The sequence below is a fragment of the Bactrocera tryoni genome, chromosome 4 (assembly GCF_016617805.1).
Source record: "Bactrocera tryoni isolate S06 chromosome 4, CSIRO_BtryS06_freeze2, whole genome shotgun sequence".
NCBI classification, from domain to species: domain Eukaryota; kingdom Metazoa; phylum Arthropoda; class Insecta; order Diptera; family Tephritidae; genus Bactrocera; species Bactrocera tryoni.
In genome coordinates this window covers 62717010-62744517 of record NC_052502.1, presented here as the reverse complement: position 1 = coordinate 62744517, position 27508 = coordinate 62717010, and the positions used below count along the sequence as shown (strand labels likewise).

Genomic DNA, 27508 nt, shown 5'->3' with positions numbered 1-27508 from the left:
AAATGATCTGGTTTATTTAAACAACGTCTTCTTGAACTACCCATGACGCAAAAACTTGAGAAACTAATCTTAACACAGTAAAATACGCCTGTTTTCGATTAATATATATGCTTAAATGATAAAAATCAAAAATAAAGTAACTCGAACTGCTCAAAAATTTTTGAGGGTAGATTTGACAAAAACAAGTAATAAGTAAACAATATCAATCGCAGAATTCGCGGCAACAGACAAAAAGTTCAATACTGTAAACTAGTGTAATAAACGACATATGTATGTAGTTTCATTCATTTTCAACCGAGCATTCCTAATGAAATGGAATGGAAGATGACAGCAAAAAAATAGATTGTCTTCATTTTATCCTTCAATTCATTATTACAATCGAGGACAACGGTTTCCAATTTATAAATTTTTGTTTAATATTAACTCCTATAAATAAAAGGAAGTATACCATAACACTTCAATAATATTAGAGCTAAATATCAAGCTTTCATAGTAACTATAAATAAGGGTTTCTTCTTACGTTCATTACACATACAATATTAAACATTTCTGTCATATTTCTATAATGTTTGCTATAAATTATTTACTGTCCTTAATATTTGTACACAATAAAACATATTCTAATTTAATTAAAATAGAAATTGGAAGAGTCAAAGAGTTAGATAGTTATAAATTTAAGCCGAACTTGATATAAAATAAATTCCTGGGATTCGTAAGACAGTATTTGAATAAACCGATTTAAAATCAGTAAAACCTGTTTTCAACTTCAAATTCACCGAAACTAACATAGATAAATTAATCAAGCTCTTATTTTTGTGTATAATTATTATGTTAAATATTTATCGCTGTTAAACATGAGGTAATCAAATATATTTGCTGAAAGCTTTAGTATTGTTAATATGTGTATATAAGTACTATATATAAATTCAATAAATCATTTATTTAATTACAATAAATAATATATTTAAATATATTATTTAAATAATATTAATCATACTGCCACCATAGAGATTAAAATACTTTATAACCGTTACTTGGTACGTTTTGTTTAACTCAAACAGCTCGCATCTTCTTTGAAGTTAGTTTTAAAATTAAATTTTCAATAATTATAATTATTGCTTTAAAACAATATTTGAGGTTTTATAATCATAAAAAGTTATAAGGATGAATTCTTATATTTTTTATTTAATATTTGTTGCTGGTACGTAATAGTACTTAACTTGGATATCTTGCCATATTGGTTTTCGCAAGATTTCATCAAACTGTTTTATTTTCTTACATTTAATAATTTTGAATATTAAATTTTTGTAATTTGTAACACCAACTTACACTTATTACTAATTCATTTTACTATTGATTTATAAATATAACTCCACAAGCCGACAAAAAATTTGTGCTTCAACTTTGTATTTCGATCTTCGTTGCTTCACAGCTTTTAAATTTTACTACGCTTCTTTGTTGAAGAATGTGTTATTTTGATCTGCTTCGTAGAAGTGGTAATAATTTTTTACGAAAAAAATATTCGCTCAATCTGTATAGGTTCTAAGGAGACTAAGTTTAGTTTTTTAAGTATCATACATATACATAGTACATATGTATACAATCTAGATGTATGTAGTTACTAAAAAGGAGTATAAGAAGTACATTTGTGTGTGATATTAGATTTTATCAGATATACATACAAATATATTACATATATATGCCCATGTAGGCTTACGTTATATATTTTTATTTGTTAATATTCAAAGCTTGAAAGTGTTAAAGTATTAAGTACGTATGAGTACGTACATAAATTTCATGCATCAGTCTAACCGGTACCAGTTCAAGGGGATTCCATACAATAATTTGCTTGAAACCATTGTCTTTAAAATCATCAAATGGCATTTTCCTTGAAAACGAACCAATAAAAATTATTATTACTTACGCAAACAAAAAAAGCAAATTCACTAGGCAGATAATTAAGCAATATTTTCAATGCATTTCAAAAATTAAGCCCTTTACATGCACATTAACTTGGTGCTTAAATGTAGAAAATGAGTTTCTGTAACTTATTTCATAAGTATCAGTCACACAGTGCTGCTTTAGTCGAAAGACTAAAGTCCAACTTTAGTATGATCGCTAAAGGAAAAATTTAAATTTTGTAGTAGATTTCGAAAGCTTCGGAGTAAACTAATTTTATTTACATACTACATATATATCAATCAAGTAAATAAACTTTGCAAAAGCACGATTCAATCCAGGTTTGCTTATCAATTACAAATTTAGCGTTTTTGTATGCACATTAAGTTGGTCCTTAAATATAGAATGTAAAATTCGGCAACAGATGTGTAAATTCAATATTATTTTACTCACTTTATATAAATTCAGAATAACTTAGAAAAGGTTAAGAATAATCAGAGCGTTAATCATATGAAGAGTTAAATATTTTGTGCTATCTGTGACTAGAAGTAGTAGTACCCCCTTTGTGAGTTAATAAAAATGTTGTGTTTTCATATTCGTCATATTTTGGGTACTAACCATCTCCAATCGTTATAAAATAAATCGTTATTGTAACGTATAACAAATTTATAGTTTAGTTTTAAGGACAACTTTCAAATTCATGTGGATCTTACTTTTGGGTCAATTCTGACTATAACTATTAAGTCGTTGGATTTATGTATATATGTAAATAGTACATTCAGATATTTAGATTATTTCTTCAAATAAATAGTTAATATAATATGCAAAGAAATGGCTTGGCTTTACTAACAGCTAAAATAATATCATATCACTCGTTTATATTTAAATTTTATAAGTAATTAATTATTGTTGTGATGATTTTCTTAAATTGGAATTTCGCTAATATTTACTAAATAAAATGAGTTTCTGCCAAAATTCTCTAACTTTAACTATATGTCCACTACATTATCTTTCCCTTCACAAGCAAATACATTTCTTTGGCACCAGAACTATACTTTTTTATTTATTATATAACTTCGGTGTGATTTTATTACAAATACAACTATTATATTCAATCTTTTAGTTTCAATAACGATTATCTTTGGTTTTGAATAGAGATCCGATAAAACTTTATATAGTTTCTATAATAAAGTAGTTTGATCTTTGCAACTAGACTTTCTTTATACTCACATTTCTAGAGCAACTAGAGCAGCCGAACAATCATGAAAATTCTCGAATTTATCTATATTTAGCTGTACATCTACCACACTATTCTCAGAGCACACATGCCACATGTCTCACTTCTTGAGTTCCTAACTGCGCCAGCAGCAGAAAACATTGTATCCTAATTATAGATTAGTCTGTGTACCCGTGCCGCTGGCTCCTCCAGTTGTGGCTGTCGTTCCAACACCGACAGCGCCATTAACACTGCCGCCACATTCCCTAGTATTAAGAACGCTCACCGTATTCACACCCAAGGCACTGCCTGTCAAACCTAAGCCACTATGCTGCATTGGTAGAACAATATTGCTACCGCCAGTTAGTAATTCGTGCTCTGTTTTGGCTTGTCGCAGCCAATTGCGTAGATCTCTGGTGCGCTCCACTAGACTGGTCGTATAGTTGACGGCGCGTGGACTTTGCGAAACTATTGTATTTGCCGCGAGTATAGCGCCGCCCATTGAATTTTGCATGCGTCCAGTAGCAAGTTGACGATATGTCTCCAAGCGATCAGCTAGTGTTGGTATGGATTGTGGTGCATGCATAAGCGTAGCGGTTGCGCCAGCATTTTGAAGATTTGTTGGTGGTGTGGGAGCTGAATTGATACCGGTTGATAGCATGTGTGACCAATTCAACTCGGAGGGTGAGATCATGGGTATTCCTATAAATAATTCAACGTAAAAAAATTAGTACCCTCAATTGTAAAGTCAATTAAAGTTTATTACCTCCATGTTGACTTTTTCCAAGTATATCGAGAATTTCCCGAATCTCCGCATTGAGAATTTCTAGATTTTGTATACATTCTGTTGATTCCTGATGATAGTTCTCTTTTCGTTTGTGCAAATTGTGTGTATCGGCACCACTGGCGAAATCTGTGCTGCTAAAACCTGAGCTTGAATGTGATGAAAGATCGCTTAGCGTGGCATCGTCTTTCTGCTCTATGCCCAGCAAATCCATGGTGGGTTTCTCCTTTTCGTAAATTCTTAAAAGGCTTTGTTCCAAGTGACGTAAGCGTATAACCTTTTCGCCGAGTAGCGCACGTGTGCGGTGCAAATTTACTTCCATTTCAGTCAATTCCTTTTCCTCTTGTATAAGCTGGTCCAATGAATGACGTGTTGTGGAAGCCTTATGACGCTGTTTGATCTCACGTTGTCGTGAACGGAAATTAGTACGCTGTGTGCGTAATGATTCCTTGGCACGTCGCACACTATCTCGCTCCAAATGTATGCGGTGTTTAAAAAACTCAAGCTCTGAACTATTGCCAGCACCGGCACGATCGTTGGATATATCGGAGAATGGATAGCGTAAATGATAAGTAGTGTCCAGTGTATTGTCAGGGAATTGATCTTCTAAATCTTCTAGCTTCTGTAGCTGATGACGCAAATTCTCAACCGGTGTGCAAGGTCGGTCGTTTTTGTAATTGTCCGAATTTAAACGTGATGTAGAAGCGGACTTCAAACGGGAAAATATTTTCTTGCGTTGGCTATTGCCACGTCCGTTATTATTGTTCTCTTGATTGCATTGGAAAGCAGCCTCTGAATCGGAGTTTCCATTATCGCTCAATAGTGGTGCTGGTAGGTAACGGCCCTTGCTGTAATTGTTCGATATAGTCGTGTCTGATTGGCTAATCGAAGTAGTTGTGTCATCTTGAACTTGCAAGTGCTTAATATATTTTGAAGCTATGCCCGGCTTCCGTGTTATTGATAGCTGTCCACGTTCATTTGAACGCTCACGGACCACAGAATTTAAATGCTCTTTGCTACCGGTGACAGGCGTTAGATGAGTTTTAGGTGGCACTGGTGGTTTTGGGCTTTTACTGCCCAATATTGTATGAGGGACTGCGCCGATACTACCAACACCACCGTGTTCTTGGCAAGAAGTCGATAAAGAAAGTGAACGATTCTCGCTGTTACCGATAGATGGCTTGTTTGATATGGACCTTTCCGTCTCTGAACCTGTAGTAGTAGTATTTGTATGGAGACTTTGTTGATGTAGCGCTTGGGCTTCGCGTCGTCGATTGCGACGTTCCAATGATAGTTTAACATCAGTTTTTAAACGCACATATTTCTCCTTTAAACAGCGATACTTATCTTCTAATAAACGCTTTTCGCAACGCACCTTTTCATACAATCTATCTTCACCTGTTTCACGCATACGCTGACGTTCCAACTCTAATTCGTGCCCCAATTTGTCACGCATCTCGGAATGTTTACGTGTATGTTCCTTTTTGATGATCTCCTCTTCGCTTTTCAAGTCTCTCTCTAGATCTTGTAAAATTTCGGTGTGATTTTTTTGTAGCGTAACCATATGAGCTTTGTGCTCATCTACAACCATTTTTCGTTTTGTGTTCAATTCTTCGTCCAACTGCGCCCGATACTCATTCAAGCGTGTTTGAAATGTTTGTTCCATTTCCTGTCGGTGTGATGTCAAGCGAGAATCATATTCTTGCCGAATACTTTCGAGCTTGTGCTCATGGTCAATCTTGATGGCATCGATTTCTCTTTGAAGTTGGTCCTCTAAACGTTCACGTTCCTCTTTAAGTAATGCCTCCTTTTCTTTTTCAGCCTTTTGTTTTTGAATTTCGTAGTCTTTGTCATTTTCTCGGTCATTTAGTGTTTGAACACAAGTTTCTTGCTCGGCTTTATCAGTATCTTTTTTCAGAAAGCTAACAAGTTTAGACGCCACCTTTAATGTACGCAAAACGGGTTTCTCCGTTCCGGGTTTGGTCTCGGTTTGCTCCAGCTCACGATTATTTTTAGTAACATTTTCATCACCTTCAAACGGAGTAACGGCAGGCACAATTGAATTCACAGAATCCTGTTCGGATTTGTTTATAATAAAACTTCGTACGGAACTGCCTTTTGATTCAGAATCTGTGTCCTCGTACATTGGTTTAATCGTTGTAGAATTGTCTTTCAATTTTTCGAGGTAGCTTACTACAGAAACTGGTTGCGGTATGCTCCCGGATTCAGTACTTTGTGAGCGGGCCAACTCTGAAAGTTTGGCACGATCACGTTCAGGCAGATCCATAGAAAAGCTTTGTGCCTTGAGCATTTGTATTGTTTGTGCCTTAGGTACCGATATAATTTGTATTTCCTTTCTTTTTGCTTCATCATTCATTAGGAATGGATTAAGACTACGCGGAAGACCACCTTCAGCACCCAGTACATCGTACCCAAAGCAGCCTTCATTGCCGTCGTCATTATCATCATCCCAAGGATCATCATCTTCTACGTCATCGTCATCTGAATACATTGATGCTTCTGGGCTTTGAGTTATTTTGCGCGAACTGCTTTGGTCCTCCTCTGGGGATCCTCGTATTTTCGTTTCGTCTAAATTGAAACGTACACTTTTCTTATCCTCCAAACCCTGATTTTCTGCATCGTCCTTTTCGAATCGTCGTCGCATATCTGTTAAGCTTGAATCGCGCAATATGCCCTTAACGCCAGGTGGCGTGCCAGCCGTACCCTCAATAATTATATTATTTGAGCTGGAGTTCAGTAACATAGAAGCAGTGGCTTGATTTAACCCAGTTTCCATTTGCTTGCGCGATTTTAGGAACATCGCACCAGTACCGGACAACACAAAAGCTCGCTTATCTACACCACCTGTAGCACCACCGTCGGTTTCAACTTTGTTCGCTGCCAACTTCGAAGAAAAACCTTCTCCGCCGAATTTCATTGCTAAAGTTATTTGAGGGTTTGTTTTCGATACCTCGAAACGAGATCCTTTCACGGGTTGAAAGTTTAAACCAAAATTTTTACTTCTGGATTCTAAGAAACGACTAACTCCGCCACTAAACCCACTTGTGCTTGTACTATTCGAAGTCGAACCTGAATTATTTGTTAATCCAATGCCAGCAATACCCGCAGCGTTGGCACCTATACCAGTTGCAGCAGCTACTGCATTATTCACAGACCTTGCAGTGCAATTGGTATTTACATTGCTTACCGGTGAAGACATTTCATTTGTATTGTTGGTGTTGTCGCATTCATCATTACCTTGTAGGCTACGTATGCCTGAGTCCAGTTGCGACGCATCGTCTGAGTTGTCGATGACAGGTGTGGCCGCTATTGCTGTGTGCTTTTGCCGCGCCTGTTCAACTAATTCTCGGTAGACCGCATCGAGCGGGTGGTCCCATTGTGATTGTTTCGTTTTAATATTGTAATAATAGTGTCCACATTTCTCCTCTGAATAACTAAAAAAAATGAGCTTGAGTGGTTTTACAAAAATTTATGAAAGTATAACACTATGCAGAGGAGCCAACCGTCATAACTTCGCACAAGAAAACACGTATTAAATGAAAAGTTATATAATAATAAATATATAACATTAACTAATAATCTAATACACAATGAGTTTGCGATCAAACCCATGGTTGATCTCACTTCTTGCGAATACCAATAACAGATTACTATATACTGTCGCACTAGAATATAAATTTATAAATTTGCTGAATGACAGTTCGAAGCATTGTTCACAAGTGTACAAAAGCATTTTGCCAAGTGATCGCAAACAAAGGGATCAGCGACGGAATTCAAACACAATAGTGTGATTGCTTCATATTTAGCTGGAAAATCACATATTGAAAATGAGCTCAAGGTCAAGCCTTACAAGTTTCAAAAAGCTCATGATCTCACACCGAAGCAGCCACAAGTAAGACTTGAGAGAGCGAAGCAATTGCTTCGCTTGGCCGAAAGCGGGCAAATACCGAACATTGTGTTTTCTGAAGAAAAAAATTTTCTAATTGAGCAATTCGTAAACTCTCAAAACGATAGGGTTTACTTGACCGACCGTTCATACGAGAATCTAAGTCATCGGTTGGCCACCAGAAGGCAGCATCCGCCAAAAATAATGGTTTGGGCCGCTGTCAGCGCAGATGGGCGCTCTCCAATTGTTTTCATCGAGCCTGGCGTCAAAGTAAATGCGACATATTATCGGGAAAGTGTTCTGGAGGCTGCTTTGAAGTCGTGGGCAAACAAACATTTCGGTCGCAAACCATGGACGTTTCAACAAGACTTAGCACCGTGTCACAAAGCGCGAGTGAACCATGAATGGCTGAAAAACAACGTTCCGAACTTCATTACGACCACACAATGTCTCTCGAATTCACCAGATGTGAATCCAATGGCTTATTCTCTCAGGGCCATTTTGGAGAGCAAGGTCCGAAGTAAAAAAAACACCAGTCTCGAGATGCTGAAGAAAGCAGCTGTCCGTGAGTGGGCCAAAATACCGTCAAGTCACATTCGGGCTGCTTGCGATTCGTGTTTTGACCGTCTCAAGGACATAGTTAAGGCAAAAGGTGGTCATATCGAGCAAAAGTGAATTGGTCCTTAATTTATGATTATTTTCACATATTTTGTACTTTAAAATAAATAAAAATAATTGTCCAAACCGAATTTAAGGCTTTTTTAATTCGAGTGCCTGACCCTATATCCACATACCGAGGCTACGCAACATTTTACAACGAAAGGAAAATAAAATGATTTTACTTTGTTCTGATTGTAATTCCTTAAAAAAATATGGTACATGACTGGCAAGCAATTTCTATTTGGATTTTACCGTTATTTTCACGTTCGCAACGTAATTATAAAATACTTTATAAGATACTACTGCCGAAGTATCAACGCCGCGTGGCGAGTACAAACGCAAAATTGTAACGTTGACGTTGGTCATTGCTGGACTACGCCAATGCTTTAAATAGTTGGGTCAGTCACAACAACGAATTTATATTTTTTATAGACAACCGGAACAAAATCTAAACTAGTATTGTTCCTCACCACAGGTTATAAATTGAGAAAAGACTGTTATGTATCTTTTTTGTAGTAAAATGAAATTGGCTTATCTCTGTCGATATCTGACAATTGACATAACGTAAAATTACCAGTTGCTTGTTTAGAATAATGACAGTCGGCTCATAAGTTATGTTACGATTCGTACATTGTTGTTATATACATACATACATAGCAATTAAATTCAACGCAGAAGGTACATACAAACATACCATATTTTCCAATCGGTTGGCAATGCCTGCATCAAACCTTCTTTGGCCAAATATAGTAAGTGAGGTTCTTTAACCGGATCAATGCCAACCATCATAGCATAATCATGGATTTCTGGAAAGAAAAAATATTTATTTGTTGTATTTTTATATTCAAAAGTTTAGATAATGTAGTGATGTGAATATGAGAATATATTACTCATACATAATAGTCAATTTTTTGAGGCGTATTGTTCAGCAAAGTAACTTATAGCCTGGTTCACACATTTAATTCAAAAAGTTTGCGATCCCTTGCGTACATTTATCATTCAAATAAATTACCACAATCCTTAAATGTGTTGAAAAAATACTTAATCAAAGATTTGTTAAATACAGAGAAATATCGAATGAATATGAAGCTCAAAAAATAACGGCAATTTTTAAATTTCCCGGATATGGAGTCTACGGCTTAACGGTTTTATTTACCTATACCGTTTATGTTAGACGGTTGTTTTTATGAGCTTGGTGATTTTAGTTTGTTAAAAGCTCACACCTCATCGCTTGTTCGTGAATTCTTGACCAAAACAATACTGTACTCCGTGTGACTTTTTCATATTTTCAAAAATAAAGAGAACCTTAAAGGGCCGTCGTTTTACACGCTACAGGTATGCTCAACAACGCATCTATGAAAGAGCTGAAGGCTACCCCACAAATCAATTTTAAGAAATGTTTCGACGATTGCAAGAAGCGCTGGCATAATTAGACCATTGTGTATGTATATCAAATGCTATTTTGAAGGCGACAACATTTCACGTTATTTTTTGAACACACCTCAAACTTTCCATAAACTGTTCTATAATTACATATATGTATAGTCCAGTCATTATAGTAAGTTCACCTCGGAATTCGATATACCCATTTGGGGTAAAATGGGTATATCGAATTCCGAGATTCTTACCTAATTTAAGCTTAAATGACTGGACTATATAATTCAACATTATCGCGGTTTGTTATAGTACAATGAAAAGTAACTTTGGGTATATCTAATAAAGTTAAAAAAATTACCAACCATTTTTTCATCATCTAAAATAGGAATAAGATTCAAAATAAACTGAAATTGTTTTCTTCCACTGAATTTAAGCAATTTTTGACTAATTTTTAAGAGCAATTGAAAATATAAGTGGAGTTCTAAAAAATTTGTTAGAAACAAAATAACAAATGGATCGCATAATATAGAAATTGCAAATGGAGCATGGTTAATAGTTACATTTTGAATTGGTTCACGATAAATAAAGACAAACTTTTATGTATATATATGTGTATATATATATATTTATATACAGCTGTGTTCACGAAAATAATAGTGCCGGTGGATACTAACTATTTAATAGTCAAATCACATGATAAGAACAATATTCGATCAAAAAGTTATAAAAAAAACTAATTTTTAAAAAGACGATAAAACTAAGAATATGAAAGTAACAGGAAATATTTCATATGTAATATGTTTCCTTAGGTCTAATATTTTGTTGTAAATCCCTTGTTGTTTATAATGGCAAGGCATCGGCGTGGCATGGAATCAACGGTTCACAGAGATTTGAGCCCAAGTCTCCTTAAACACTTGCCAAAGCTCTGTGCTTTTCGATGGTTTTGCTGTTGCTACGCTTCTCTTGACATCACCCCATTAGTTTTCGATCAGGTTTAGGTCCGGAGATTGTGCTGGCCATGGTATCACGTTGATGTTTAGAATCATTATCCTGCTGAAATGTCCATTTTAATGCCATTTTCCAACTATCATACGGTAGCATTACTTCTTTCAATGTATTAATGTACACTGCTTGGTCCATAATGCCACTGATCAAAGAGATTGGACCATTGCCAGCATACGAGAAACAAGTCCACACCATAGTCTTTAGCATACTTAACTGCCTTTGTGGTGTACCTTGAGTGGTATTCTGTGTTTTTTGGACGACGAACACACTGCCTGGAGTCTATACCACCACACAAAACAATTTTGATCTCATCCGTAAATAAAATTTGCGCCACTTTTCGGCGGGCCAATACACATGGTCTTTCGCAAATTTTATTCTTGCATTGACGTGCTTCTTCGTCAAAAGGTGTACTTTTCTCGGACTTCTTGCACATAAATTAGCTTTTATTAGCCTTCGGCTAACTGTGACAGCACTGACCATTAGATACAATTCATTTTTAATTATTTTTGGCGACACCGAAGGCTTCGCTTTGCTGCATCGCACAATTCGTCGGTCCTCGAGAAATGTAGTCTTGCGCTTACCACCACGAGTTTCCGGCTTAATAGTATGATGAATAGCATTAAATATCAGCGGAGCAGTGCAACCAACCATTTCTTCGATTTCTTTATATGTATGTCTTGCCCTGATCTCTTAAGTTAACTATTAACTCCCGCTTTACGATTGAGCAATGCTTTTTTTCAACCTACTAAACAAGAAATAAAGAGCGATTTCAATACTTTTTTACAAATACTACATTATTTTAATACACTTACTGATGGCAGTTAAAATTTAAAAAAAAAAAAAAATTATATTTTTTTCAACTATCCCCTCAAGCACTACTACGTACTATATTTTAATGAACAAGAGACTTTTGGTGCAAATATTGAAATATATCTTAAAGAAAGCAACGCAAAATAAAAATAACGGCATTTTGGTGTTTTTTTGTTAACAATATTCTGTTCTACGAAAGTATTGTAGAAGTGTTCAATTTGCAAGATAGAACGTGTCAGCAATAAGTTTGGAGTGTTCTGTGCTGTCGCACTATTATTTTCGTGAACACAACTGTATATACAACTATAGGGTCAGCCTCAACCTATGACAGATACATTTACAAATTTGACAACTGAGGAACTATTAGTTAATGAGTACAGCAACTTGTGTTTACAAAACATGGATCAAAAAGCATTTCGAGTGTTAATAAAGCATTGCCTTTTGGGGAAAAATACTGTAGAATTTGGGCTCTGCACAAGGGAAATCAACCGTTGAAAAGAGATTTGCTAAGTTGGAAAGAAACGAAATGAGCACCGAGGACAATGAAGGCAGCGGACTCCCTAATGCGGCTAAAGCTCTGTGCAATTTGGGTGCCGCGCAAGTTCATAATAAGCAGACGTTCCATTGCCCGACCATGAGGAAGTTCGAATAGCAATTAACCGTCTGAAGAACAACAAAGCAGCGGGGGCCGATGGATTACCGACCGAGCTATTCAAACAGGGCGGCAAAGAACTGATAACGAGCATGTATTAGCTTCTTTGCAAAATATGGTCGGACGAAAGCATGCTCAACGATTGGAACTTAAGTGTGCTCTGCCCAATCAACAAAAAGGGAGACCCCACAATCTGCACCAACTACCGTGGAATAAGCCTCCTCAACATCGCGTATAAGAGTCTATCGAGCGTATTGTGTGAAAGATTAAAGCCCACCGTCAACAAACTGATTGCACCTTATCAGTATGGCTTTGGACCTGGAAAATCAAAAACCGGCCAGATATTCACCATGCGCCAAATTTTGGAAAAATCCGTGAAAGGAGAATCGACACACACCACCTCTTCGTCGATTTCAAAGCTGCTTTCGACAGCACGAAAAGGAGCTGCCTCTATGCCGCGATGTCTAAATTTGGTATCGCCGCAAAACTGATACGGCTGTGTAAATTGACGTTGAGCAAAACCAAAAGCTCCGTCAGGATCGGGGAAGACCTCACCGAGCCGTTCGATACCAAACGAGGTTTCAGACAAGGCGACTCTCTAACGTGCGACTTCTTCAACATGCTGCTGGAGAAAATAATTCGAGCTGAAGAACTTAATCGAACAGCTGAGCTGCTGTCGTATACCGATGATATTGATATCATCGCCCTCAACACCCGCGCCGTTAGTTCTGCTTTCTCCAGACTGGACAAGGAAGCAAAGCAAATGGGTCTGGCAGTGAACGAGGTCAAGACAAAATATCTCCTGTCATCAAACAAACAGTCGTCGCACTCGCGACTTGACACTCACGTCACTGTTGACAGTCATAACTTTGAAGTTGTAGATAGTTTCGTATATTTGGGAAGCAGTGTAAACACCACCAACAATGTCAGCCTGGAAATCCAACGCAGGATAACTCTTGCCAACAGGTGCTACTTCGGACTAAGTAGGCAATTGAGAAGGAAAGTCCTCTCTCGACGAACAAAAACCAAATTCTATAAGTCACTCATAATTCCCGTCCTGCTACATATATGGTGCAGAAGCTTGGACGATGACAAGAACTGATGAGTCGACGTTGCGAGTTTTCGAGAGAAAAGTTCTGCGAAAGATGTATGGTCCTTTGCGCGTTGGCCACGTCGAATATCGCATTCGATGGAACGATGAGCTGTATGAGATATATGACGACATTGACATAGTTCAGCGAATTAAAAGACAGCGGCTACGCTGGCTAGGTATGTTGTCCGAATGGACGAAAACACTCCAGCTCTGAAAGTATTCGACGCAGTACTCGCCGGGGGAAGCAGAGGAAGAGGAAGACCTCCACTCCGTTAGAAGGACCAGATGGATAAGGACCTGGCTACGCTTGGAATATCCAATTGGCGCCACGTAGCGAAAAGAAGAAACGACTGGCTCGCTGTTGTTAACTCGGCTATAATCGCGTAAGCGGTGTCTACGTCAATTAAGAAGAAGAAGAAACATTCATAACTGTTATAAAAAGTTAAAGTACATAAAAAAACAATTAAAAGCGTCAACTTCGGTTGCACCGAAACTATAATACACATTGCCTTAAGCAAGAAGCTATACAAAAATTTCTTGAAGATATCTCGTCAAAAGGAAAGATCGTCCAATTTGTATTGCACCTATGCTTTAGTTGCTGGCCGTTTCGATAAATGAGCAGCTTCTGTTATCCCAATAACAGAGGGACTAGACGTATGTATAGAGGACGAGCAATGCTAAATCGGCTTAGCTTGTAAAGCTGATCATTTATATACACTACTGTGATAAAATTAAAAGGTAAATTTTTAACTTATACTTCGCGTGTTTTTTGAATCGATACATTTTTTTGGTAAGTTGGTAGTACTGTTAATGACATCTATGCTAAATTTCACGTCAAAATATTCATTAGTATTTGAGATACGCGTCGTTTTGTGAGGCACTAAAAGTGAATTGTTCGATTTTGACTATGTCTGAATTTATTGAACAAATAAGTGCTATAATGCACCATCTCATACTGCATTGGTTATTCGAGATCATTTCGCCACATTTCCAACTAATATCGTGCCGCAACCACAGTATTCGCCTGATTTACCTTCGTATAACTTCTGGCTATTCAGCAAATTCACATGACCACTCCGAGGACACCGTTTTGACTCAATTGAGGATATAAAAGCTAAATCGAAGAAGGCTCTGATGGCCATCACTACGGAGGATTTTTTCATGATGATGATGACTGGAAAATTCAAAATTCACCTATCAATTTGATCACAGTAGTATAAACTCTGACGTTTCCTCTTGGGTGTTACAAACATTGTGACAAACTTAATATGACCTTTTCAGGGTACAAAAAGGAGACTGGAATATATAAACTACTAGTCTAAACCCGCGGCTCCGCTCGCTCTTTGTTGTCAAGGATATCATTTATCGTGATAACAATATAATGGAATAGTTAAATTGGCAATCTACATTTTTTATTGACATCGTTAATAACTTAAGGAATAGTACATAAATAAACATCAACATCTTCACTGTCTCTGTATCTGCATCGAGTTGAGCAGAAGAGGGCGCGTTTCACGCCCTACTACACTTAAGAAAACACAGACTTGATCGTTCCTTTTAAATGTTGCATTGTTCTGTGCAATGCTTCTGGAATATTTTTCAGTTATTATGCACTCATCGCAAATTATGATTCAACCTTTTACTATTCAGTTACAACTATCACTATAAACAAAAACCACAGTACCCTGCCAGTAGCTGTATGATTTTATTTTGTATTTTTTAAGGAAAAAAATGTTCAAATGATTCTTACATGAATTTTGAACAAATGCTTATGTTTTGAAATATAATTTTTTTATTTATGAATTGTTATGCCCGTCCCGAGGTTCCAAGCTACCTCATCACCAATTCGGTTCAGCCGTTCTTGAGTTATAAATATAGACATAAATTGCGAAATCAAGGTTGGTTTTGCAAATAATTAGGACCTTTTCCAGGACTAAAGAATACCCGTGCAAATGTTTACGTCTTTCCGTTCAGTGATTCGGGCGTAATGCGCGGACATTCAAAAAAGGCGTTACATTATTATATATAAGAGGTGTGTTATCAAATAACATAACAGCATAGAAATGCACATAAAAGCAGAGAGTTTAAACTACATACATATGTTACATATGCATGTATAAATAAAGGTCACTGCCCACAGTATTTGTCAATTGCGATAGAAATAGACACGTGAATACAAATCGATCAGCTAATTTGATCTTTGTGAACGGATCCAGGTATTAGGTTTTAAAGTAATCGTATACATAAGTATGTATATATGTATGTAACTACTAAATCATAAATTATAAACATGACCATTTGTTCCTTTATCATAATTAAAACAGAGAATGTTTTTTTGAAAAGCTCAATTTGTCTGAATCCTATTTTGAGGTAAGACGCCAATTATACTAAGATGCTGGATCTGTATCAGGAGAACAAGTCGGCTGCTGATGTAAATCGAAGGCTATCGCTCTTGATGTTTTTACCTTGTCGTGGCTGTTGGCATCTATGTAGTGTCAAGTCCCTCGATTAAGGAGTTACGGTAGTCAGAATTTAAAAGAAATCGATTTGTTTTTGATTTTATTAAAGTACAATAACTTGAAATATTCTCTCATTTTTTAGTAAATCCAACAAATTCTTTCGAGTTATTCGATAATTACCAAAGGGTTCCGGAAGGATGGAATAGAGAGAGCGATTTCACCAAGATCTAAAAGTTAGGGAAGACAGGTTTCAAAGTTGATAGGATCGTCACATGATGATAAAGGAGTTTTATTGAAATATAATACATGTTTTCAAGGTCTTTCCTTCTGTTTACTTCGATGTGTCCTTCATTTTTCAAATAAAACTGGCATTTTTAATATATCTGTTCTTTTGTTTCATGGTTTCTAATATTTGAATAAACGAGTACAAAATTTATAAAGTCATTGATAATGTTATGAATTGGTAGCGGACATAATGGGTTGTCAAAAAAGTCTTGCGGAATTTTTATTGAATTTTTTTTTATTGAAATTGAAATGAATTTTTGATGACTCATGCCCAGCTCTTGACCGATGCTACGTCTGCTACTATGCCGGTCTCTTTCGACCAATTCAGCGATTTTATCGCAATTTTCGACGACAGGCCTTCCGGAGCGTGGCGCATCTTCGACCTCCTCTACCCCAGAACGAACACGTTGAAACTATCGTTGTGCGGTGGAAATGGAAACTGTATCAGGTCCATAAACTGCACAAATTTTATTGGCGGCTTGAGATGCAATCAATCAAACACGTGTTAGCGCGTAATGAGCTTTCCAAAAAGGTATAGCGTGACCCGATGCGACGAATAAAACTAGAACTACGCGCTTTCAGCGCCAACTAGCGAAAATACCGCAAAACTTTTTTGACAACCTATTATATCTTCCTTCTATCTAGGAAACCTGTTTTGACATATTGATTTTGGAGCTTCGGTTGATACTGGATCATCACTAACAGCCATTACTTTTAAAAGTATTAATTTTGTTTCAAATTTCTGTCAAGTTAAGCCGAAACATCATATAATGATAATAAAATAAAAAATAAAAGAAATTACGAATTGAAAAGTTGTCCTTAATTTCAAGAAACGGAATATGAAGAAAAATCTGCTGAGTTTGTTTACAAATTTCTATGAAATTAAAGAAGGACAGTTGTCATTAGATTACCTATCAAAAAGTTTAATAAATTACTAATAATTTTGACAGTTAATCAAGACAGATATGGGTTTAATATAACAAGATCCCAAATCCAAGCAAAACAGTTAAAGCTACTCTTCTTCTTTTTTACTGGCATAGACTTTACGCTTTTATAGCCGATTTAACAACAGCGCGCATCTTTTTTGCAGCCAGGTTCTTTTCCACCTGATCACTCCAACAGAGTGGAGGTCTTCCTCTTCTTCTGCTCCACTGGCGGGTACTTAATCGAAAACTTTCAAAGCTGGACTGTTCTTTTCCATCCAGACAACACGACCTAGCCACCGAAACCACCGTCTCTTGATTCGCTCAACTATGTCAATGCCGTCATATATCTCGTACAGCTAATCCTTCTATCGACTGCAGTATTCGCCGTTGCCAATGCCTCGAGAGAGGTTTTTACACTTTAGCACCTGTTGACAAGAGTGATTCTGCGTTGGATTTCAGGGCTGACATTGCTGTTGGTGCTGGTTCCAAGATAGACAAATTTTTCAACAACTTCAAAGTTATGACTGTCAACAGTGACGTGCGAGCCAAGTCGCGAAGGCGATGACTGTTTTTTTGATGCCATGAGATATTTCGTGTTGTCCTTTTTCACAACCACATGCGCTTCGCATCAGATTTATAATTGAAATTCAAAGATAATCATCCTTTCCTGATAGCACTTTGTCTTTGTGCTACAATATTCGAATTTCCAGGTCACTTTATACCGCATAATCGGCCAATAAGTATGTGAGTTATCTTAATAAAATGGGGAAAGCATGTTTATATTATAAACATGCATATTTGAGCTTAAAATGAATAAAATCGGGTGTAAACTCGCCCTAACTAACAAGCCTCATGTCCCTGAAGATACTTTGTTCGGTAATCCTCGAACTTAGCTCTGCCTTACTTGTTTTATTTTATTTATATCAGACATGACCAACGTATGAAAAAAATTATGTATCAAATAATGGCAAAAAATTAAGGACAAAAACCGTATAAGATATGTAGTTTATACCAAATGCAAAATATGTACTGACAGACTACAGCGTTGCGTTCTTAGACCGTCTAAACGTCAGTGTACTAGTTTTTATTATCCTACCGATGTGTAGCATTTACTGACTCTTTGTCTGATACCGTTCCTTTCATTACATCTTACAGATGTTTACTCTGCAAATAGAATATTTAATACTATGTCGTTTGCTCTACCGAAGTCATAAAAACTACAATTATAGCTTCACAAGTCCATTTCTTATGGCAACTTTACAGTTATTATACATATGTAGGTATGTTTTTATAACTAAACCTGAAAACATTACCGGCCAACGGTTTTCATTCAACGGAACGTTTTGCTAGTTTTTTTAATAATCATTAGTGTTTTTTTTAAGATTTTTGGGCTAAAGGAAAGTGAAAGCACGATTGGTTCCAAAATCACTAAATTTTTCGAAAAATTGTGTCGCGTTAACGTCTGCTTTCCGATTACCAGGATGTCATTAAACGTATTATTACTGGCGATGAGTCTTGGAGCTATGCTTAAAACCCAGAAATAATCAATAGCCGAATCTCGTGGTAAAGGTGGGGCAAAGCCGAAAAAACCAAGTTAAAGCAGGTCAAAAATCAAGGTTATGTTGCCAGTTTTCTTCGATTATCGAGGTGTGGTGCACTCCAAATTCCGGCCAGCCACACTGTCAAGAAGGAACACTATTTGAGTGTTATTTATGTGTCTTTGTCTATTCGTTAGAAGAGGCCGGAATTATGGGTCGAGAACTCCTGGTTTTTCACCACTACAATGCACCGTGGCAACCATAGTATTCGTCTGACTTAACTGCTTCGAGGATTGGAAAAAAACGTTGGCACAAGTGTGTTGTAGACAAGGGATATTACTTTGAGAGTCGTTCTCTCAAAGAGTTTTTGAATTATAAATTAAGAATTTTAAAATTATGAACAAAGACTAATAATTTTTTACTCTTAGTAGTATATCATTATAACAAGGGTACACTGTTTGTAAAGTCTCCGACGTCCACTTCAATGTTCAGAGTTTAGAGAGCTTAAGTTAGGGTGAACGGAATAATAAATATGCACTCCACGGTTTTGTGTAGATTACGATATCTATTAAATATTGAAACAAAATGTACAGTAGTATTTCGAAATAATTAATATTTATTTTAATGAAAACTGCTTATAATGAGTAAGCAAATTTTTTACTTGAGTATCTTAAGAACTAACAAGGGGGATTTGTCAGTACTTGGTTTAATGAATAACTTTTAGAGGTTCTGGCCCAATATTTAGCTGTATTACGAGTATAAGGGTTTGCCATTATGTCTTAAAAATGATTCTCTTCTAAAGTGTCAATCGTATCTCGCACAAAAAATAATGAGTAATTTCTTTAACATTTTCAGCTTCAATTCTCAGTCAGCGATTTGATAAAAGTATACACCAAATACTATGGCGCTTCTTATGAGCTATCACACTAATAGTATTTTTGAATAATAATTAGGTATTACTACATAGAATTTGTAATGCATAATCTTACTTTGTGTACCAATGTCAATTGTTTTTATGTCAATTTAATTAACTTTTAAAAAACTTGGAAAAACTTAAAATTTATGATTAAATAATGATTTCGATTGTCAAAGAAATCGTGGCCTACACTCGGTTTTTGAAATAACTTACATAAATAGATGTCTTCCGGAGTTGTATAACCAAATTAATTGGTCAGTAATGCAAATGTCGACCGAAATAAAAGATATTTTATGATTTAATCGTCTAGAAAAGTAATTGATTTTTACACCTTCACCATCGGCTTAGTTGCTTTCACAAACTCATAGGTGAATACATCCACACTTTAAGTACCATACGAAAACAAAATTTTGCTTGTTTAAGATTCAACACCTGACTATACACTCGGCGCGTCTATCGATCCACTTCAGACCCGTATGCATGCAGAAGTGAAGGTCTGGAAGCTGCTACATAAAGTCAACTTGGCTTAGTTGTTAAAAAGTACACGATACAAAAGAGACTAAGGTTAAAAGCAGGAAGTTTAAAATTGCTAGCAAATTGTTACTAATAAAATTAAATGCGGCAAAAAGTAGAATATGCACACATATAATCGTATTTGTGCCCGAGTACTTAATCGTTGTACATATAAGTATGTATGTATAGTATATGTATTTATGTAAATATAAGCATAAATGCGCCTTGTTACTAACCTGCAAGTAAGCACCAGGCAACTGTAGGTATAAATTGTATATGTATATATATGTACAGATATGATCTCATATACTATATATCAGTAGTATATCTATCAATGCATCAGGGTGGCAAGGCAACGACCACCCTAAGGTTCATATTGAAGTCTAAACAAAATTTTACTGCTTGGCGAGTCGCAAATTAAATAATAACTCTAGAAACGAGTTCGTGTCCATCACCCAAATAATTTATGCCTGTTAGTAACTTGAGTAAGTAGTACATTTATTCAAAAATAAATTACAGTAGTATGTAAGTATGTATATACATACTTTGTACCGCAGACCTTAACGATAATGTCTACTGGCATGTCAAACAGATGATTTTATAGATGAAAACATCAAAAAATCCACAATCGATTACAATCGGCGGATATGTGAATGACACTCTATAAAGTATTTATCAAAAGACCAGAGCTCTATGCCAAATTGGTGTCGCGAGATAACAAATTGATGTTTTTAAGCGGTGTTTACAGGTGTAATAAACGCCAAATTTTGCGTCTTTGGATATTAAATGGACCGAGTACAATCGGAGTGGAATGCAAGGGATGAACCGCGCACAAAGAGTGGATGCAAGCAACATCTGGCGAAATTTTGTCGTTTATATTTTGGGATACGCATTGGAAAATTCTCATTGACGATCTTGAAAAGGAAAAAATTATCCACGAGGAACGTTTATTATTATATACATATTACATATTTTTCTTCTGAGATGCCTACAACGTAGAGCTTCAAAACAACGGGACTATCTGTAGTTGTATATTTGTCTACCTATTGATAGTTTATTTTGACTATCGATCTATGCCTTAACAAGACAACAATTAATAAAGCTACATAATACCAAATATAAAGTCGAATTTTGGAAAACATCCAGTGGCGTAGCCACAACTTCGGGCGCCCGGGGCCAAGGATGTTCTGCCGCCCCCCTTTATCTACCTACATACAAGTTTCATGAGGTGGTTCGAACAAAAGTGAATTTTTACATAATATCGATATTAAGTATATAAAATTAAGGAACTAGAAGCCACGGAAATTCTGAAGTTTCAAAATTCTCACAATACATCTTATTAAAAACCGTAAAAAACCCATTATCACCCTATAACTTGTACACTTTTGACACAATTTGCATGAATTTTTGCCTGAATTGGAGTTTTAAAAAACAGCGAAGATCGTTTTTCCGCCCCCCAAGACGTTGGGCCCGGGGCGACGGCCCCCTTCGCCCCCCCTAGCTACGCCACTGAAAACATCCAAGCATGTCACGGCTACGGAAACTCCAATGAGGCTAACAGGGATGGTAGCCTTATTATCATGTTTCCATTCTTGTTGTACGTATGTGTTTTCAAATTCGTAAGTACAGACAATTTTCAATATAATGTATAAATTATTATATTTAACTATTTTTTACACTTTAATTTGGTGCTGGATGAGTTAGAAGGAATGTTACTGAAATATTTATAATTAGGAAAGAATTTCTATTGTTCTGAAATGCCGACTCCACATAACCTCAGTTATTCATGCATACAGCCACAATTCAGGATTTTAATAAGAATTAAGAATTGAACGGTTAGTTAAAAAAGTTTAAAGAAACCTCCATTTTATTTAGTACTACTGTATATATACGAATATCACATTAATTAATTTTAATTTTACAAAGTCGAAGAGAATGTTTAGCCAGCCTGAATTGCTAGTATCTAATAATAGAAAAGTACAAAAGGCTAAAAACGTAAACAAGTTATATTTTTAAACAAAAACAAGTGAATTTTTGAGGTATAAAGTACTCTTCCTGAACGTATTTTAATTATAAAACTCTTGATTTCATATTACATTAGTAAATGTATAAAAAAAAAATTACCTTCTTATAGCTCGTCAACTCTCAGAGCTGTTTATATATTAACATAAAAATTTTTTAAGCAATTTTTTTTTATTTTTTTGTGGTTTCCGTCATTGTTCTTGTTTTTTTATAAATAAATCCAAATATTATTTCAAAATAATGAAGTGTACAAATCCAGCTATCTTAATTTAATACAGCGAAAAGTAAGTAGACTTCAAGGGGTAAAACTATCATGGTAATTTTTTAAACTATCAAAACTATGGAGTGGTTCGACTAAAATGTTTCAGATTTTTAAATTTCTATATAGGCACCCTATTTCCACCGACTCCGATGTTATCCTTTATAATTTTTTTTTTTTTTATTAATTGAATATAAGTCAAGCTTGATAGATCTCCCATTGACCTGCAGTGTAATGTCTGATAATGACTTTTACTAATATTTTCTTCAGTATTAATTTCCCGGTCCGACTATCGATAGTTTTGAACTTCTATATGGACGTGCGGGATGGGATAGATACCGAGAGTTGAAGAAGGAAGCGAGACACATTTCCAGACAGAAAAAGAAAGAGGCCGAAATGCGTGAGTACGAAGAGCTTGATAACCTGGCCGACAGGGGTAATTCTTGAAAATTCTATGAAAAAATGCGGCGGCTTACAGAAGGTTTCAAGACCGGAGCATACTCTTGTAGAACCCCCAAAGGTGATCTGGTCACCGATGACCAGAGCATACTTAAATTATGGAGGGAACACTTCTCCAGCCTGCTGAATGGCAGTGAACGCACAACACCAGGAGAAGGAGAACCCGGTTCCCCAATCGATGACGATGGAGCAGACGCTCCATTACCCGACCATGAAGAACTTCGAATAGCAATTGCCCGCCTGAAGAACAACAAAGCGGCAGGGGCCGACGGATTGCCGGCCGAGCTATTCAAAAACGGCGGCGAAGAACTGATAAGGAGCATGCATCAGCTTCTTTCTAAAATATGGTTGGACGAAAGCATGCTCAACGATTGGAATTTAAATGTGCTATGCCCAATCCGTAAAAAAGGAGATCCCACAATCTGCGCCAACTACCGTGGGATTAGCCTCCTCAACATCGCGTATAAGGTTCTATCGAGCGTATTGTGTGAATGATTAAAGCCCACCGTCAATAAACTGATTGGACCTTATCAGTGTGGCTTTAGACCTGGCAAATCAAAAACCGACAAGATATTCACCATGCGCCAAATTTTGGAAAAGACCCGTGGAAGGAGAATCGACACACACCACATCTTCGTCGATTTCAAAGCTGCTTTCGACAGCGCGAAAAGGAGCTGCCTTTATGCCGCGATGTCTGAATTTGGTGTCCCCGCAAAACTAATACGGCTGTGTTAACTGACGTTGAGTAACACCAAAAGCTCCGTCAGGATCGGGAAAGACCTCTCCAAGCCGTTCGATACCAAACGAGGTTTCAGACAAGGCGACTCCCTATCGTGCGACTTCTTCAACATGCTGCTGGAGAAAATAATTCGAGCTGCAGAACTTAATCGAGCATGTACAATCTTCTATAAGAGTGTACAGCTGCTGGCGTACGCCGATGATATTGAACCTATTTTGGAACTGGTATCAAGACCACCAACAATGTCAGCCTAGAAATCCAACGCAGGATAACTCTTGCCAACAGGTGCTACTTCAGACTGAGTAGGCAATTGAGAAGCACAGTCCTCTCTCGACGAATAATCCTGCTATATTGTGCAGAGGCCTGGACGATGACAACATCGACGTTGCGAGTTTTCAAGAGAAAAGTTCTGCGAAAGATTTATGGTCCTTCGCGCGTTGTCCACGGCGAATATCGCATTCGATGGAACGATGAGCTGTACGAGATATACGACGACATTGACATAGTTCAGCGAATTAAAAGACAGCGGCTACGCAGGCTAGGTCATGTTGTCCGGATGGACGAAAACAATTCAGATCTGAAAGTATTCGACGCGGTACCCGCCGGAGGAAGCAGAGGAAGAAGAAGACCTCCACTCCTTTGGAAAGACCAGGTGGATAAGGACGTCGCTACGCTTGGAATATCCAATTGGCGCCACGTAGCGAAAAGAAGAAACGACTGGCGCTGTTGTTAACTCGGCTACAATCGCGTAAGGGGTGTCTACGCCAATTAAGAAGAAGAAATGCACCATAAGTAAATGACTAAACAAGTTAGACTTCGCGAACCGATTATGGGAACAAATATTTTTAAATGGAGTTGCCATTGATATTTTTTGTGTAATATTCAATTTTATTTAGATATTTTGACAATTTTTATTATTCGTAAATCAAAATTAGAAGATGATAACATGCAGTGGCGTAGCTAGGTGGCCGTCGCCCCGGGCGCAACGTCTTGGGGGCAGCAAAACGATCTTCGCTGTTTTTTAATATTCAGAAAAATACTTCAACAATTTTTTTTACAAAATTTATTATAAAAGATAAAAAGTTGTACCCTATGCTTTGAATGTAACAAATACTTTTATTTTTCCAAATTTTCAAAAATGGTATTTAAAAACTCCAATTCCGGCAAAAATCCCTGCAAATTGTGTCAAAAGTGTACAAGATATAGGGCGAAAATGGGTTTTATCTATGGCTTTTAATAAGATGTCTTGTAAATTTACTATCAATTTCATCGAAAACCGTATTGTGAGAATTTTGGAACTTCAGAATTTGCGTGGCTTCTAGCTCCTAAATTTTATATACTTAATATCGAAGATATTTTGTAAAAATTCACTTTTGTTCGAACCACCTCATGAAACTTGTACGTAGGTAGATAATGGGGGGCGGCAGAACATCCTTGGCCCCGGCGCCCGAAGTTGTAGCTACGCCGTTGATAACATTTGAGTCCAGCTAGCACTAAAGACTGATTAAATCACTCTGCCGATGAAGATTATTCTTTCTAAATTTTTGATAAAATATGCACCATCACTTCAAAATTATTTTACAACAATATCTTTGTTGTTTTTTTCTTCTTCTATTACCATAATAAATCTTTCCAGAAACTGTATTCGATTTTTGTTGCTTACAAATCGTAAAACGTAACGTGTTAAAGTTAAACCTGTCCGAAACCCATTCAGGGATGTTAAGCTCTATTATAAAACATTTTCTATATGAATTAAAAATTATATAAATAGCTGATATGTATGTGTGTATTTCTTAACTTACCTTCAGCACTGGGTTCAGTCTCATCAAAGACCTCTTCACATATAACCGATGTAGAGGGGGAGCCGATGCCCGTATTTCCAGAGGTCGATGCTGATGTGGATGCCGATGCCGAACCTGATGCCGATACCGATGTTGATGTCGCCATTGCGTTTAAGTATCCGTTTTAAATGTTCACAAACCACAACAGAATGGCAAATCGATTTTCACTGTACTTTCTCACTATAACTTCAGTTATGCACACTTTTAGATTACACTGACTTTGATGCTGCACCACAAGTGCATATGCACGTACCAGAACTTAATCGTTGCGAAGGTTTCGAGGATAGATTTTATGCGACTTTTCCCATGCACTTACATTTATTCCTTCTTTGCCTTTACCTTCGCCAATATATACGTCTGCAAGTGTATTGGAATTTTGAAGACGAGTCACGAACAATGCACCGATGACCTAAAAAGGGGGGCACAATGGGTGGTTACGAAATATTGAGCATTTATGAGTGTACATATGTATGCATTAGTTCATTTACGTTGTTAATGTCACCGTTGTTGCTCGGTGTGCTTTACCCAAATTGTGTTGTGATTGGAAGGGCTATGGTAGCTGCTGTACACCCCCAGAAAAACAAGAACATCAATGCATATATGAGATACAGAATTTCACCCACACTTGACAATAATTTTGGTAAATATGCCTTAAACTTTTTAATTTTTTTTTTTTTATTTGCAATTGTATGTATGCAAAAATATGTATATGTATGTTTAAAATAATTACTATAATATTTGAAAAACTGCTAAAATTCCTGGAAATATGTGCTAAAAACGGTTATTGATTTTCCGTAAAACCCAACACTTGACTGCTTGATTTCTTAACCCACAGCTGATGTTATTAGGCACACTAAATTATTTATGTACGTACATAATTTTAAATAATTTTTATGATTTTCAACAGATTTTTACTTATAAACTCAGTATTACTTCTGCTGTCAACTTTAATTTTCAATCGAAGAAATATTTTCACCGCTTTCTGGGAATAACGTCTATTCTTCTCAAACCTCTTAAGCTATACTGATTTTTCGAAAATGTGCAATTATCGTTTGAGCCGCTTTCACTCTTCTATTAAAAAGCACTGTCAATATAAAGGTATATACATACATAAATGTGTGCACTTGTATGTATATATGTAAACATTTTCGAAGATATCCTTTCGTCGAAAGCTTTGCGCATGTCTCGTGAGGGTTGTATTCGTTGCAGTCATATGGTTTTCCTTTCTTTACATTTGACTCTATTTTTGTTTTCATTCAGTTTTCATTCACATCGCTGTCTAGTGATTTAGTTAAAATTAAAGTCTTATATACATGCATACAAACATACGTAAATATGTAAGCGCCCACACTCACAGGCTTGTTGTTATACGAACATACATACATACATATTAATTGGTTCGGCTGCAGCCGCAAAGTTGCTAGTTGGGAATTTATGGACTAACCATTACAACTTGTATTACGCTTTTTATACTCCGGCAAAATGTTCCAACAGAATATACTAGTAGCTTTGCTCACCTCTCTTCTTCTTCTTAATTGGCGTAGACACCGCTTACGCGATTATAGCCGAGTTAACAACAGCGCGCCAGTCGTTTCTTCTTTTCGCTGCGTGGCGCCAATTGGATATTCCAAGCGAAGCCAGGTCCTTCTCCACTTGGTCCTTCCAACGGAGTGGAGGTCTTCCTCTTCCTCTGCTTCCCCCGGCGGGTACTGAGTCGAATACTTTCAGAGCTGGAGTGTTTTCATCCATACGGACAACATGACCTAGCCAGCGTAGCCGCTGTCTTTTAATTCGCTGAACTATGTCAATGTCGTCGTATATCTCATACAGCTCATCGTTCCATTGAATGTGATATTCGCCGTGGCCAATGCGCAAAGGACCATAAATCTTTCGCAGAATTTTTCTCTCGAAAACTCGTAACGTCGACTCATCGGTTGCTGTCATCGCCCAAGCCTCTGCACCATATAGCAGGACGGGAATTATGAGCGACATATAGAGTTTAGCTTTTGTTCGTCGAGAGAGGACTTTACTTTTCAATTGCCTACTCAGTCCGAAGTAGCACCTGTTGGCAAGAGCAATCCTGCGTTGGATTTCCAGGCTGACATTATTAGTGGTGTTAATGCTGGTTCCTAAATAGACGAAATTATC

The 27508-nt window shown here is 36.7% G+C and overlaps 1 protein-coding gene across 4 annotated transcripts; it reads right to left on the bottom strand.

Moving 5' to 3' along the window:
- Positions 1-2213: 2213 nt before the first annotated feature.
- Positions 2214-26358, bottom strand: LOC120773418 (centrosomal protein of 164 kDa). 4 transcript variants are annotated; one of them, XM_040102290.1, is made up of 6 exons: positions 26235-26358; positions 25849-25922; positions 25322-25769; positions 9161-9272; positions 3882-7354; positions 2214-3817 (listed from the first exon to the last, which is right to left on the bottom strand). In XM_040102290.1, the coding sequence occupies exons 3-6, from the start codon at positions 25464-25466 to the stop codon at positions 3288-3290; spliced, it is 4260 nt and encodes a 1419-aa protein (XP_039958224.1). In that variant the 5' UTR covers positions 25467-25769; positions 25849-25922; positions 26235-26358; the 3' UTR covers positions 2214-3287. The 4 variants fall into 4 exon arrangements, with proteins under 4 accessions (XP_039958224.1, XP_039958225.1, XP_039958223.1 ...); XM_040102291.1 differs by lacking the exon at positions 25849-25922; XM_040102289.1 differs by lacking the exon at positions 26235-26358 and having other exon boundaries at positions 25849-25994.
- Between the last annotated feature and the right edge of the window lie 1150 nt (positions 26359-27508).

Coding starts and splice junctions, on each gene's coding strand:
- LOC120773418 (XM_040102290.1), bottom strand. CDS start 25,466: ATGGCGACATCAACATCGGTATCGGCATCAGGTTCGGCATCGGCATCC. Junction 9,273..25,321: donor GACTGAACCCAGTGCTGAAG/GTAAGTTAAGAA, acceptor TTTTCTTTCCAG/AAATCCATGATTATGCTATG. Junction 3,818..3,881: donor TGGAAAAAGTCAACATGGAG/GTAATAAACTTT, acceptor AATTATTTATAG/GAATACCCATGATCTCACCC.